The sequence below is a fragment of the Rousettus aegyptiacus genome, unplaced genomic scaffold, assembly GCF_014176215.1.
Source record: "Rousettus aegyptiacus isolate mRouAeg1 unplaced genomic scaffold, mRouAeg1.p scaffold_m13_p_1, whole genome shotgun sequence".
Classification (NCBI taxonomy): domain Eukaryota; kingdom Metazoa; phylum Chordata; class Mammalia; order Chiroptera; family Pteropodidae; genus Rousettus; species Rousettus aegyptiacus.
The window spans coordinates 145,999,817-146,016,269 of record NW_023416284.1 but is presented as its reverse complement, the minus strand read 5'-3'; the positions used below and the strand labels follow the sequence as shown (position 1 = coordinate 146,016,269).

Below are 16,453 nucleotides of genomic sequence, written 5' to 3'. Positions count from 1 at the left end.
AGGTTGACGTTAATACTAGGAGAGATAAGAATAAACCACATTGGGAATTGAGCAATAGAATTTCTGAAGTTTAAGGCTTTTTATGCGATGATAGAAACAAATAACCTGGAGTCTGGAGTTAACCCAAGAAATCAGTCGTTTCAACATAGAAACCAAAATGGTAGACAGACTTCATTTCTACTCAAAGTTTCTTCCCATTACCAAACTCAATGGCTACCTTTGGCAATAAAAATGTTCCTGGTAGAGAAGGGAAAAAAAAAATTTAAATTAATATACATAACAAAGATTTTTAAAAGGAAAATACCCAGTGTTGATTGGCAAAGGTATAATGAGCACTTGTATGCTACTGGTGAGAATGAAGGCTTCTTAAACTTTTAATGTACCTACAGATCACCTAGGGACCTTGTTAAAATGGAGAATCTAATTCAGAATCTGGGATGAAACCCGAAAATGAATTGCTAATGCAGGTTCTCAGGCGCTCATGCTCCAAATCTGAGGGCCAGGTGTGTGTAGCAAGGTTCTAGAACACATTAAAAAGGGCTTTGAAATGTTTATACCCTTTGACCTAATAATTCCAAGATTTTGTTCTGTGGGTATGATTATAATCATTTTTCAGGTGAAGAATCTAAGCCTTTCCTAGAGGTTAACTGAACCAAAATCATGCAACTGGTGAATGACTGAGTCATGGTCTGGTAGAGGTCTGTGATACTTACCGACTCTGCAGTGCTGTCTCCCCTACAGTGTGTACCAGATTTACCTATGAGGACCTGCATTTCATAACTATTATGACACAAACAATATTGGGAACACAACCACTACAAATAATAAGTTTAAAGAGCATTTGACAAGGAAAAATGTTTATGAAACAATGTTAAGTGAAAAAAGAACAATTTATACAGTATGATCCCAATTTTGTAAAAAAACCAAAAATTCCCCAGTGTTTGTAATCTCTCTCTATAGAAATAAAATGCCAAAGGAAAATTGTCAAAATGTTGACAGTGGTTCTTTATTACTGAATGGCTTGATTATGAGTGACTTTAATTTTATTCTTTATAGTTTTCTATATTCTCTAAATTTTCTACCATGACCATATATTACCTTTTTTTTTTTGAACTTTTTAATTTGAAATATTTCATGTACAGGAAAGAATGTGTATGATGAAAATGTGTAGTCTATTTAGAATAATAAAGTGAATACTGCTCAACTCACCCCTTGACCGAAGAAACAGCATCGCTAAGATCACTGAAGTCTCTCTGGGCCTTCCTTTTTTGCCCTCTTCCAGAAGGCAGCCACTGTTCTAAATTCGTGTTTGCTGATCCTCATTTTTCATTATAGTTTTACTACATGTGTATCATTAAATAAACTATTGTTGAATTTAACATAGCTTTGAACTTCTTATATAAACAGTCCCATACTGTTCTGCGATTTGCTTTTTTCCTCCATTCAACCTCTGTATTCATTTCTACTATTGTTAACATTCCATTCTGTGAATCCATAACATTTTAATTACCCATTCTTTAGCAGATAGACATTTGGGTTGTTTACATTTTTTTTTTTCTATTACAACAATGCTTCCAAGAACATATCTTGTCCATGTATCCTGAAATACATGTGCAAAAATCTCTCTTAGATTAGAGTATATCCCTAAGTAAGGAATGGGTGGGTCATAAGATATTCACATTTTCAACCCTAATTGTTGATATACATATTTTCCAAAGTGCTTATAACAGTGTAAATTCTTGCATGCAGTGTGTAACAACTCCTGTTTCTTCACACATTGACCAATATTTGGTTTCGAGTTCCATTTTAATCAGAAAAAAACAATGGCATAAACATATACTTTATAGAAAAACTTGGAGCTTTCTATTAAAAATCATAAATGATGTGTGTGTTCCCAGTGACGTGTGACTGTTGTATCCTTGCAGGTATGCCAACAGTAGCCTCATAAAGTACATGGAGAAACACAAGGTCAAACCTGACAGCAAAGTATTCCTCTTGGTAGGTGAATCTCTGCCAGGCTGGGGCTTCACATCCTCAGCTCTCACCTCATTCCATTTCCCATGGAATTGTCCCAGCTATTCCTTCTCTTAAGAAAGAAAAGAAATTGGTGGATGCTGGGGCAAAATTAAATATTTACCTTTTGAGATGTCACCCTTGACTGCTAGTGTTATTTTTTATCTACGATTAATCAGAAAAACAATTAAATTCTAAAAAGGACTTCAGTGCTATTGATTTCTGCCAATTTCACATGAATGTGTGTAGTGTACTAATAGTGCTGCAAGCTATACAAAATGGCATATGATATTCTGTTAGACATTAGTACAAAAGTCAAAACATTGGCTTGTAAACCTTTTTATGAGCTATCGATTTCTTATGTGTCACTCTAGCTTCAAAAACTCCTTACTATGGATCCAACCAAGAGAATTACCTCAGAGCAGGCTCTGCAGGATCCCTATTTTCAGGAGGACCCTTTGCCGACGTTAGAGTATGTATCCCACCTTTTCTATGTCCTTTGCTCCAGGTTGAGGATGTTGGGTGGTGGCAAGAGAGCACTTGTTACTGAAGTATTTTACTTTCTTCATTAATACTGCCTCAGAGAAAAATTACTCAAGAGAAAGGGCCTGTATTTTAAAACAGGCAAAGCAGTGAATGAATGAAAATGAGTATTTTAGAAATGACCATTAGTCAGTTTTACGGATAAAAGCAAAGCTGAGACTGAGAATTTAAAATTCAGTGTGTCCACTGTACTTCCAAACCTTTCTATATCCCCATCCTTGGTTACACCCACATATATAAATTGCACTTGGGTTTATTAGAGGTGCAGCTTTTCTTAAGGAAAAAAAGTATTTTTATTGTTGAAGCAAACACAAATTCACTTATTTTTAATGCAGACGAAGTTTGTGTGGAGAAACTCCTATGTCACATATGTTCCATTTGCTTAACAACAGTTAAGGTTTGTTATTGAATGTGGCAACTAGTGTAAAACTTCAGACAATGAATTGCTCTTTTCTTTAATACTTAAATTAAGTTGTGTTTGGAGGCATCCAGCAAACACCAGCCACAGACGAAGAATAGGAAATAAGAACAAAATTGCAATTTTAAATGAACAAGGTCAGTGATATCGTAGATCTTAGGTCATGACATATATTCTCTCTTTTTAATGATTTTTAGTGTGTTTGCTGGCTGCCAGATTCCATATCCCAAACGAGAATTCCTAAATGAAGATGAACCTGAAGAAAAAGGTGATAAGGTAAGAACTACACAGTACAATTTCATGTCCAGACAGTAAGGGACGCAAAAACAGAATGCAGGAAAGTTAATTTAACAATCCCTATGTATTTAACCACCTTTTATTTAATTAAATATGTCCCATTTACTTTATTGTAAATGTACTTTAAATTTGAAATATAATAAGCTTACAGATAAATGAGCTTCCTGATTTGTTTTATAGCCTATTTTATTTCCTGATTCTTCATTCTTGCTCTTTTTGTTTGTTCAGCATCATTACCATCACTTTATGCAGACTGCTTTTCAAAGCATCATTCTCTTCTTAATCCAACTTGGAGATATAAGGTCCCTCTTTACACCCCTCCCTTGTTCCAGAATCACTATCGAAAAGACTATTATAGCTGTTTTAATGAGTGCAGAACTATTTTCTGTGTGCCTTGCTGTCTTCAGTGGGATGTCTCTGTCTGATTTGGAGGATTACTATGCAATCCAGATGAACTTCAGAGCATGAGTCCCGTTTAGAGCTCAGTACTTTGACTTTTGGGGATGCTGTATTCTTTGGTCATTCCAGTCACTTTGGGGTCCCACTTAGGTTGCCCCGCAGCTTGGGTCAGCAGTTACATTGTGTATATTGAGTAAGGAAAGAAACGTCTTGTTAATTTAGTTCCATACCAAGCTTCCTTTTCTTTCTTACAAGAATCAGCAACAGCAACAGAACCAACATCAGCAGCCCACAGCCCCTCCACAACAGGCAGCAGCTGCTCCACAGGCGCCTCCACCACAGCAGAACAGCACCCAGACCAATGGGACTGCGGGTGGGGCCGGGGCTGGGGCCACGGGTGCTGGAGTGGGGCTGCAGCACAGTCAGGACTCCGGCCTTAATCAGGTGCCTCCAAACAAGAAACCACGCCTGGGGCCTTCAGGCGCAAACTCAGGCGGGCCTGTGATGCCATCGGATTATCAGGTATGCCAATGAATTATGTAGTTTTTAATGTTTATACATTTTATAAAGTAGATCCTTTTAGAATTAAGTAGAACTTAACTGTATAATCCTATTTCTAAGGCACATATGAAAATGAAGATTTTTGTCATATTTCATTGTAATTCCAAGATATTTCTCTCTTGACTCATTTATCCTGATACTCTGAAGAAGGAAAGTGAGGTAGGCACCTCCCTCCTCAAAGAAAATGTCTCATTTTGCCCATACAACTGCCTATCAGCTTTGCATCAGTAAAAGATACCTACGTAAGCAATCAAAAAGGGAGAGGAATGGTAGCTTATTTTGGACAAAGTAAATTGTATACTTCAGAAAGATTTGCTATCACTTGGGGGAAAATAATTAGTAAGTAGCCTCATAAACATAGAAGAGAAAGGGATTAAGATTGAGACTTCTCAGAAATAACCATTAAATCTCACTAGAAATTATTTTGAGATTAGAAAATACTTTTTATTAAAAGTATTTTGATAAAAAGAGAACTATAATTGTACTACTAATTCAGGAAATTAAAGAAAAAAAGTCTAAGGATTGATATTTGGAGAGAGAGGTAAAAATACTTTTGAAAGCTACAGGGAATCTTGCAAAAAAAGAAAACAAAACAAAAAAACAAAAAAACGTTTTCAAGGTAGCCACAAGCTAAGAAAAGAGTTAGGAAGGTGGGGAGGAAAACTTAAATGAAAGGGAAAAAGGAAAAAGGTTTGGAACCATGGTCTTTCCGAGAACTGGTGGAAGAGGAGCAATGAGGATAGAGATAATAGAGAACCAAACTTTAGGCAAGGGAGCCATAAAGTTGCTGATAAGGAACTGGAATCAAGAGAAACGTTAACAAGATTAATAGGCGTCACGTTTGGAATATCTCAGCAAACTGATGTGTTTAGCACAACTGCTTCTCTGAAAACTTCTCTTGGAAGGTTCCCTACAAGGAGAGGAGTATTAATAGCACTGCCATTTGGTTCCAATTAAACTAATCAAAGTTTCTGTTTGATCCACTAAAAACAGTAGAAGTCATGAACCTATTGAATTATATTATAAAGTTAAGTCCCCCCCCCACATTAGTTATTCCCATTATATGAGCCATAAACCTTTATTACATACTGGCTCATCTTTATATCTCTGATTGTGTTATATTAACCTGATTATAGTTAGTTATGGGCAGATTATTTAACTACTGTTTTTACTACTTTGACATTCTGGAGTTTTTCAAAATGCTTTTCTTTGTCCATCCTGTGTTATTTTCTTAATAAAATAGCATATCTTTGAAATGGATGGTTTTCTCAGCTATTTAGTTGGAAAGACTAACATGGGGGGGGAGTCCCTTTTGCACCTATTTGTAGCTCTCCCATCATCGACATGTTTGTTCTTTATTTAGTATGGAAAATCTAGTGTGCTGTGTCTAATCTGCTAAAGTAAAAGTAGTCATAGCCAGCCTAACAATTATAGGGCTTATGAGTGGAAAGAACATTTTTTTCATAATAAATTTCAAAATAAAACATCGTTAGAATTTGAAACTTTGAAAGGCACTCAACCGGTCAGAGTTTCGTAACTTAGGAAGGATCAGAGTTGTTTTTAACCAAGCCTATCTTATTACCCTGTCCTTTTGGACCAGATGTTGCAAGTTCAATTTGGCAGCCTTTGCACATGAGGTGGTGACCTTGTTTTTGTGTCCTTTTTTAAACCCCTAATGCCACTTCAGGGCCATTTACATTTTATTAGGGTTATTCTTTCCCACTTTGCTTACAGGAAGAACCAGCCTCCTGAGTATCGGGGATACACTGGTTCCAGCTATGCTTATGTTTAACCAGGCACCATATTCTCTAGATGAATTTTCCTTTTACATATTTTTTCATATTCGCTCTGGGTACTATGAAGTTGAATGTTTTATTTAAAGTAATAAAATACAGTTAATTGAAATACATTTGTCTTGGCCTTCTCTTGAGGACATTTGCATGTATGAAAAATTTTTAATTCTAAATATGACCCAAAGTTTATAAAACCCACTTATTGCTGCCATACCCCACCCAATCTCGCCTGCCTTTTTCATGTAGGTGGCTGTGCTGATGTCACTTTCAACTCTACCTCTTTTTTTCTAAAAATGATTTCTTAATCACAGTTTTGTTATTTATAATGAGAAAATTAACAGACATCTATATACATTGTGAATACCATTGACTGACTTAGGCCAGTTGACTTTTCTTGTTTGTAAATCTCACTTATGCAAAAGAATAACCAGAATTAGTGTAAAGAGCAGTGGGCCAGTATAAGTTTCCCCTCCTGCCTTTTTTTTTTTTTTGGCCAGTGAGGATTATCTCCCAAAGAAATCCCATCAAACTTTGTGCCGGCTAGAACCTGTGGCTACAGTGATAGCAGGCTATGATTTCAAATAAGCAAAACATGCTGACAGAATGTACTGTCAGCTACCATGGATCTGAAGCAGGTGTCTTTGATGAAAATGGCACATTGTCCTGCCCCAGTGTGATTGGCATCTCTTCTGTCATCGTTAACTTCTTTCTTCTGTTTCCTTCTCCTAGCACTCCAGTTCCCGCCTGAATTACCAAAGCAGCGTTCAGGGGTCCTCTCAGTCCCAGAGTGCGCTAGGCTACTCCTCGTCGTCTCAGCAGAGCGCACAGTACCACTCATCTCACCAGGCCCACCGGTACTGACAGCCGCAACCCAGAGTACAGGCTCCAGCAATATGATGTCTGCATTGTAAAGAACCAAAAATGCAAACTGTGACGCTGTTTAAAGTGCATTCACTTAGGAGGAAAACTAGAGACTGAGCATCTTGCAGGACTGACGATGTCTCTTCTTTATTGACATAAAGAAGATTTTTGTGAAGTTTCCCCAGCACCCTTTCCCTGCATGTGTTCTATTGTGACCTCTCTGATAAAGCGTCTGATCTCATCCCAGCACTTCTGTAACCTTCAGCAATTTTTTTTGTTTTTGAAGGATTTCCTGGTGCACCTTTCTCATGCTATAGCAATCACTATGATTTATCTTTTCAAAGCTCTTTTAATAGGATTTTAATGTTTTAGAATCAGGACTTCAGTGGTGTATAGTTTTATACTTCATGAACTGACCTAGCAACACAGGTAAAAATGCACCTTTTAAAGCACTACGTTGTTTTTACAGAATATAACTGTTTTGCTCATGGAAGTTTTAAACAGAAACTGTTGCTGTCCCAAAGTACTTTATATTAAGTTTTTATTTATCTAGTTTCAGGGAAGGTCTGATGAAAAGACAAGTGGTGGGACAGAGGGAACCTACAACCAAAAACAGCCTAGATCTTTGCAGTTCCTATGCTTTATGCTATGAAGTATGTGGTAATTTTTATATAATCATTCACATGGAACTTAGTTCCCTGACTCATCTTATTCCGAATAGTGCTCAGTAATTAAGAATTATAAATTTAACCTTCATGTAGCTAAGTCTACCTTAAAAAGGGTTTCAAGAGCTTTGGTGAAATATAGTCCTCTGGTGACCCACATCAGAAAGCTGAAGAGAATATTAACTGCACTAGGATTTCTTTAAGGAGTAATGTTGATCCAAGGATGTATTACTTCCCTTTGAAGGAAAAGCTTTTAGTGTATATTGTACATAAAGTTGGCTTCTCTAAAGAACTGTTGGTTTCTTTATATGTGGGTCAGCTTGAGTATCTTTCTTGTGTAATCAAGGGCACTCAAATAGGAGCCTGCAAATTAATCTGCTTTTGAAATAAAGAGCAGTGTTCTCCATATTTGCGTTAGATAAAGAGTGACTATTTTTAAAGCATGTTAAAAATTTAGGTTTTATTCATGTTTAAGGTATGTATTGTGTATGCATAATTTTGCCGTTGTCACTGAAACAATTCTATCAAGACTCTTTTCATTGCACTGAATGCTTTCTTTTGCCCCCAGGAGAAAACTAATAATTGTGCCTAAAAAACTACGGGCGGATGGTATCTGACTATACTAGGTAAAGTGCATATTTGCATTTCCATGATCTATGAATTAGAGGCTGAGTTCTTTCTCAGCCGGTGTAATGAACCCCTCACTCCCCAGTCACAAGGAAATGAAGACTGAGAGCCGCATTGTAATGTAAGGGACAAGACATTTCTGTTCTTCTGAATGCTACTAGCAGCACCAGCCTTGTTTTAAGTATTCTCCTGAGCTAGAAGAAATAGCTGATTGTTGTATATGCAAGATATATGCATTTTTTTAAACTATTTTTTGTGAACTTATCTACCTGGTAATGATACTCTGGGTCCATACACAAGTAAAATAAGATTTTAGACAGAAGCCAGTATGCATTTGCACTATTGATGTGATACTGTAGCCAGCAAAGAACATACTGATTTCAGCATGATAATGTTTATTAAGAATAAAGGCCGTGTGGTGACACTCACCGACACTGAAGATGAAACAGTTGATGAGCTTCCTTTGGAAGGAATTTCTGACCATCTCCATGGTAATTTACCCCTTCCATTTTTTAAAATGAAAAAATTAATAGCCCTCTGCATAGTGTAGCTCCATCTCTAAAGTTCTATCCTGTGCCCCGAAGCCTCCCTGTGCAGAGTTGTGGTCATTAGATTCTCACTGCATCCTCACCATGTGCCCAGTGCCGTGCTGCATGGAAGACACAAAGGGCAAGACATACTTCCTGTCACTTAAGTTTATGATCAAGCCCATGAAAGGAAGCTCTTCTGGGATGCTTGGCTTGTAAGTGAGCCATCTTAGAATATGAAGGTCCTTTTGTTTACTTCTAAACCCCCTTGGATAGAGTTACTATTTCAAATTCTCTGTAAGAAACCGTGTTACTGAAAGGTTACTATGTCTGCCTTTGAGAAAGCTAGCAATTAAATTATTACAACAGGCATTAATATATATTTGAAATGTTCACAGTGGCCTTTCAACAATTGAGTGGCCCTTGGTAGACAGAACACACTCTATTAAGTGGTCATAGAAAATTAGAAAGAAAATGGAAGCTCTCTCTTACCCTCAAGGGGCGCTTACAGTTAATAAAAGACATACCCAAATATGTGCATGAACAAAAATGCCATGCCCCTTAATATTTTATAAGCAGCTTCGATATATAGTTCTTGTGATTTGTGCTTATATGATCACGGGCCTACCCTGCATTCCCTGTATGTAGTGAATTTTACTGGCAGAACTGATAGAGAAAGTAAGGGGATTTCATCAGGTGTCCGCAGTACAGTGTTCCCCAGATATAGCCAGATATCCCTATTACACATGTTACTGGGTTTCTGGTCACCACATGGGTACTGGCTTTTTCCTCCTGTATTCTTGCTTCAGAGTTGGTGAGGCCCACTGGTGCCCGTTACCTTTTGAAATAATTTTGGCTCACAATTTCCTTTTTCCTCTGTAAATAGGAACAAAGCCTTTAATATACTTATGGGCCCTAAAACTGTGGGACCTCAAAGGAGAACTGTGAAGCTTTTTGAGGTTAAAATTTACCTTTGTGGTCCCCAAATGACCACATTCCTCTTTGAAAATGTATTACTGTCGTGTTTCCTGAGAATGCAGGGTGGGGGACATCCCTCAGCAAATGGGAACACCCAAACCAGGGGAGGTTACTGAAAGAAAGGAAGGAATCAAAGTGGAAGTTTTCTGCTCTCCATATTACAAATCAGTTTCAAGTTAGCTTTCTGGTGAAGTGTGTGTTTGGAAAAAGGGATTCTAGAATTACAGGACAGCTGAGCTCAAGGGTAAGGTAGTCTGGCGACATGGCTGATAGATTCTGTGAGGCTGAAACAATCCTTGTGATGAAGTAGCTCATACAGCAACATACAAAAACCGAGGACATGTATATTTTTATATCTGTGTGGTTTTAAAACTTTAGTACTTAGAATTTTGGCCTTCTGCACTACTCTTTTGCTCTTGTAAACATAATTTACATTTAAGAATGGAAAGGGATGACATTTATGTGTTCACTTGCCTCATTCCTTGTGAAGCAACTGCTAGCCGTATGCCTCTGAGATGATGCTGTTTTTCTCTGCTAAAGGTAAAGAAAGGAAAAAATAGTCTGACAATAAGACTTGCAGCTTAATCTGCTTTGAATAAATTTATGTAGCAGAAACTATACAATGAAGGAAGAATTCCATGTAAATTGCAAACCCTAAACTCTACCTATGGTGATATCTTTGTAGGGAATGGAAGAAGACAGTGAAATGGCAGTTAGAGTAAAGGAGGCTTCAAGGATTCAAGTATAAGTAATATTTTATATAAAACATAGTAGTTTAGATTCCCATAATCTTCAAAAATAGTCACAAATATAAAGCAATGTTCATTGTTTTAGGATTTTTTAAAAATGTGTTGTACCTAAGGCCATACTTACTCTTTTATGCTATCACTGCAAAGGAGTGATATGTATGTATTATATGAAAAAAAATCCTTAATGCACTGTTATCTCCTAAATATTTAGTAAATTAATACTATTTAATTTTTTTAAAGATTTGTCTGTGTAGACACTAAAAGTATTACACAAAACCTGGACTGAAGGTGTCCTTTTTAACAATTAAAGTACTTTTTATATGTTATGTAGTACATCCTTTCTAAACTGCCTAGTTTGTATTTCCCATAATTCCTATTTGTGAAGTGTACCTGTCCTTGTCTCTTTTTTCAGTCATTTCCTGCATGCATCCCTCTTTATATGATTATAGAGATGACTGTGTATGCTTTCCACACTCTGCTGTGAGGTGTGCACGCAGAGCCGGCTGCGCCCCAGCAAGGCCTGCCCCGTGGGGTGCAGGACAAGCTGCTGCTTTGGAGCCGAGTGTTTCCCGCTTTTGAGTTGTCCTGGCATCCTTCTTGAAATGACTGTTAAAACTAAAATAAATTACATTGCATTTATTTTATATTCTTGGTTGTAATAAAATTGAATTGACTTTGTTTCCGTGTGAATTTTTTAAGTGTAGGAAAACTCTTGTTAAAAGTTTTAGTGTTAAAATTTGATCTGTGTGCCTAGAAGCTTTTCAGATTACACTTGTCCTGCAGAGATGCAAAGTCTCCCTGTGAGTTGCCATATGTTATTTTATTCAGGATGCTCATGATGTCACAAAACCACAGAGGCAAGGCTCGCAAATACCTTAGAAGCAAAATTACAGTTTTTAAACATCTCCAGGGAAAACATCCTTTTTTAAAAAATGAAAATTAGAATGATGTTTTAGAAAAAAACAAATAGGCAGCGTTTTGTGGGGAGAGTGGCACTGGGAGTTTCTTCTTTTATAAGTACGTTTTCTTGTACCTGGCTGCCCTTGTAATTTACTCAATGAATCTTCTGTGGTTATTCCAATGTTCAAGGGCATCATGGAGTGAATTGAAGAATGTTTAAGTGGCAAACACAACACTTCCATTTTTATTTAAAATAGTTATTGCACATATCCAGCTGCTTCACTGCTTGGCACAGATTGTTTCTGCAAACTGTGCTGTCTGTAGAGTAGAGCTTCTCTTGGCAAACTATTCTTTGACCACAGCTGCCTTTCTAACCAGCCACCTGGGTAAGAAGAAGTGAATGGCTGCCCAAACCCCTTACCATTCCAGGGAGAATTACTTGAAAGTACAGGTCTGTCTCCCTAGAGTGTAAGTTCTCTGTGGTCAGGGCCTGGGTTTTTTACCTCCTGTACTACCAGCAGCTGACATGATGCCCAGGACAGAGGAGATAACATGACAAGTCATTAGCACCACTTGTACACTGGTGTGGAATTCTTGGAACATTTAAGATGCCGTATTTGTATGTAAATAGGGATAGACGAATGTGGTTTTGTTCCGTGAATAGTGAATATGCTAGAAATAGGTATCACTTGCCTAAAAATAGGTTCATTTCTTATATTTTTTTGGCCGCAAAGTCATAATATCACCCCAAAGGAAAAAACAATCTAAATTACATTTGAAAAATAAGCCAAATTTGCCATACTTTCCAGTCTTTGGAAGCCATCTTTCTTATGGCTGCTCAGAGGTAGGCATTTTAAAGCCTTGCATAGTATTTTATCTAGCAAGCATTCATCTAGTCAGCTTGGATAAGCAACACAAACCTAACAGGAAAGTTTCGCTCAAATGAAAATAAAGGGAAAAGAAATTAAAATACTGACAATGCATTAAAATGTATTTAGCACATTTCTTCTGCTTTTTTCAGACTTTTTCAGACTGCTGCTGAATTTTTTTCACACAAAGATGCTATTATGGACTGAATATTTGTCCCTGCCCCCTGCAAATCTTGCCCAATTCTATATCGAAGCACTTCTCTCCAGTGTGGAAAAAGGGCTTTTATGGACATAATTTAGGTTAAATGAAGTCATAAGGGTAGGGCCCTGATCCAGTAAGATTAGTGTCCTTGTAAGAAGAGATGCCAGAGAGCTCTCTCCCCTCTTCCCTCTCCCCTCTCCCTTCTCTCTCCACTCTGTGAGGACACAGCAAGGAGGTGGCCAGACATCTGTAAACCTGGAAGATAGGCTGCACCGGAAACTGAACCCTGCCAGACCTTGATCTTGTACTTTCCAGCCTCCAAATTATGAGAAAATAAGTTTCTGTCGTATAAGGCACCCAGTCTATAGTATTTTGTTATAGCAACCTGCTCAGACTAATTAATTTTGGTACCAGGAAGTGAGGTGGTGCTATAACAGGTACCTAAAAATGTGGAAGGGGTGTTAGAACTAGGTAATGGGTAGAGGCTGGAAGAGGTTTGATGTGCATACTAGAAATATGAAATGTTAGACAATTTTAGTGAGGATTGAGAAAGAGCTGGAGAGAAAGCTTCCATCTTAGAGAACACAAGTAATCATGGACAGAATGTTGGTAGAAATGGATAGTAAAGACCATTGTAATGAGATCTCAGATGGAAAAGAGGAACAAGTAATTGGAAAGTGGGGAAAAGGCAATCCTTGTTAAAGCAGCAAAGAACTCTGCTGAATTGTGTTGTAGTGTTTTGTGGAACGTAGAATTTTTTGTGACAAAATTGCTCTTAGATCTCTTGTGATGGGGGAAGATGGACCGGATAGGTCCAATTCACACAGAGCATGTTGGAAGGCAGACAGGATTGAGAAGACAAACTTTTAAACATTTCAGGCTTTTGCCTTCCTCTGGTTTTGTCTTCCCTTTATTTCTCTCATATGCAGTAGTTGGTCCTGAGAACTCTGCTTTGAAAGATCTCAGTCCTCTAAGCAAATGCTATCATATAACAAGCTTTCCCTTTGAGTTGCAAGATTACTCTAAATTAATTGAAGCCTATAAACCTTAAATTATAAACAAGATGTGCAAGATTTGACTGAATTCAGGTGCAGGTGCCATGTTTGAGTCGTAAATGTATGACTAAATTTCTCTTGTATTAACATAATTCATGAGCAGTAAAATGCAGTGATTGTTAAGTGTAGAGTTCAAAGAGTTTTGCGAACTGTATACATCATGTATATAAAACCCAAATCAAGAAACAGAACATGTCCATCACTCCAGAAAGTTCCCTTATTCTCTCTTCTAGTAGATACATCCACACACAAAGAGGCAGCCTCTGTTCTGATTTCTATAATTACTTATTAGTTTTGTCTTTTTAGAATTTCATATAAATAAAGTTATGCTGTTTGTAGCCTTTTATTTCTGGATTCTTTGGTGCAACATAATGTTTTTAAGAGTCATTCATGTTGGGAATATCAGTAATTTTTTAAATTGCTGAATAATATTCCATCGAATAAATATAACACAATTTGTTTAGTCATTTGTCTGTTGATGAACACTTAGATTTCCTGTTTGAGGTTATTTTAAATAAAGCTACTATAAACATTTTCGTATTAGTTTTGTTGTGGATATGTTTTTATTTTGTTGGGCATACTTACAAGTGGAATTGTTAGGTCATACGATGGATATGTATCTTTAAAAGAAATTGCCAAAGAGTTTTCTAACATTTGTACCATTTTATACTCTGCAAGTAATATATAAACTGAGAGAGAAAAAATTTCTGTTGTTTTAAGCTACCAAATTGGTGGTAATTTGTTATAGCAATCATAGGAAACTAATACAGATTTTGGTCATGATGTATTATTTTTCTAATTTGCTAGGTGTAATTTGCTAAAGATCTTTGTATCTATATTCATGAAGGATATTGGTCTATAATTTTCTTGTGATGTTCTTGTTAGGTTTGGTATCAGGATCATGTAGGACTCATAAAATGAAAATGTTTTCTCTGTAATCTCAGTTTGTGCAATTATTTGTACAGCAGGTTCTTGAATGAGGTAATTTAATTCAATGTTATTTTGTTGTAACATTGATGAGAAAAAAATCGATTTCCGGTCAGAGGTGCCATCTGTGTAAAGTTTGCACGATCTCGCCATATCTGCGTGGGGTTTCTCTGGGTCCTCCAGTTTCCTCCCACACCCAAAAGGTGTGCATGTGGGGTGAACTGCTGTGTCTACACTGACCCAGTCTGAGTGAGTGTGGGCATATGTGTGTGTAACTGTGCTCAGCAATGTAAGGGCATCCTGTCCAGGGTGGGTTCCCACCTTGTGCCCTAAGCTGCTGAGAGAGGCCTCCCTACTCCCAGCTATTAATCTTTCTTAAATGTATGGATAGCTCACATTAATTTCAATATTTAATATTAGAAATGCTTTGGATTTTTATTTAGAAGTTCGGAGATGTTTTTGTTATCAGAAATATGCTGTAGGAACTTAACTCTTGTTTATATCAATTAGCCTGTAGTAAAATTGGTTTTGTTATTGTTGTTTCGCCTAAAGCGGCGATTTCTAAGAACCCATTGATGACGTTAAGTGAAGACCTACTGTATTATTTCTTCCTTAAATATGTGATAGAAGACACCAGTGAGGGCTTCTGGGCTTGGAGTTGTCTTTCTGGGAAACATTTTAATTATAAATTTGATTACTTTAAAGGATATAGAGCTGAACAGATTTTCTATTTCTTCTTGAGTCAGTTTGGTTAACTTGTATTTTTTGATGAATTTATTACATCTAAGTTGTAATGTAAATATTTCTCTTAAGATATATACTTCAACATGAAATTATCAAGTCAAAAGGAACAGGCATTTTAAATTATAACATTTATCAAGCTAACATTTACCACACACTTCCTATATGCACTTTACATATATTAATTTATTTAATTCTCACAACACTTATGTGTGGTGGGCACTATTATTGTCCCTATTTTTAGTAAGTGAAAAACAAAACCGAGACAGAGAGGTTAAGCAAAACTTCTACAAGTCACACAGCTGATGAGGATCAGAGCCAAACCCCTAACTACTTACACCAGTGGTTCTCAAAGTGTACTTCCTGGACCAGCAGCATCAGCATCATCTGGAAACTTGTTGATGTGCAAATTCTCAGACTCCATTCCATACTGCCGAATCAGAAACTCTGGGGGCGAGGCCCAGAAATTTGTGTTTTAATGAGCCTCCAGGTGGTTCTGATGCATGCTAAAGTTTGAGAATCTCTGACGTATAACACACTTTCATACATATTCCCCAATTACCTTCCAAAAGGCTCTATTAATTTTCCTTCACCAATAGTATGTGAGAATGCCCATATCTCTTGGCCTTACCAAAACTCACTACAAGCAACCTTTAAATCATGCACCAGTCTGACAAAGAGTAGTGTCTTGTCTCTAAAAAAATATTTCAGTTCTCCTTGCAGTAAGAGAGTCAGGTTCTGTTCCTTCTCCTGCCCTGCTTGGATCTCCTCCCTTCTGCATGGCTTCTGGCTCCACTTCCTTTTTGAGGGGATCTCAATCCTAATACTTGTTGGCAGGCAATCAGGTGCTCGAATGCTAAATTAACCTCATTCTTTGAGAGTAGTGAGACGCAAACAGGTTATCTTATATAAGTACATTTTTTTTTTTTTTTTGGTTTATTGAGCATGAAATACAAAATCTTCTTCGGCTTTTGCTAATGATAATCCATTTCTAAATTGCATGTTTTTCTTGAGCCTCTGGTGTACCTCTTGGCACCACGGTGCCAGTGTACTGAACATCAGTGAGGGTGATAGGTATAGGAGCAGAGATTTGTCTGCTTTCATCTCCTCTGACAGCCTCAAAAGTGTTTGGGGGAATCTAATCCCCAATCTCAATTTTTTCGAGAGGGGATCATTTTCTCATGTCCCAGAGCAGAAAAACCTTGATTGACCAAGGGTCCTCATGAGTTGATTTCATGGTGTTTCCCATTATATTTTCACCACATTGAGCTGGTTAAATCTTACAGGACTAATTCCCATTATAGGCCCTCATAATTATTGGGTTGTAA

The 16,453-nt window shown here is 37.2% G+C and overlaps 1 protein-coding gene across 3 annotated transcripts in view; it reads left to right on the top strand.

Moving 5' to 3' along the window:
• The window catches only part of CDK19 (cyclin dependent kinase 19), a 115,148-nt gene extending 104,039 nt beyond the window's left edge, over positions 1-11,109 (top strand). For all 3 annotated transcript variants that reach the window (XM_016137007.2, XM_016137004.2, XM_016137005.2), the window contains 5 exons: positions 1,926-1,998; positions 2,388-2,485; positions 3,172-3,250; positions 3,926-4,192; positions 6,754-11,109. In XM_016137007.2, coding sequence (XP_015992493.2) covers positions 1,926-1,998; positions 2,388-2,485; positions 3,172-3,250; positions 3,926-4,192; positions 6,754-6,885 — 649 coding nt within the window. In that variant the 3' untranslated portion in view covers positions 6,886-11,109. The remainder of the gene's footprint in view (positions 1-1,925; positions 1,999-2,387; positions 2,486-3,171; positions 3,251-3,925; positions 4,193-6,753) is intronic.
• Positions 11,110-16,453: the final 5,344 nt, after the last annotated feature.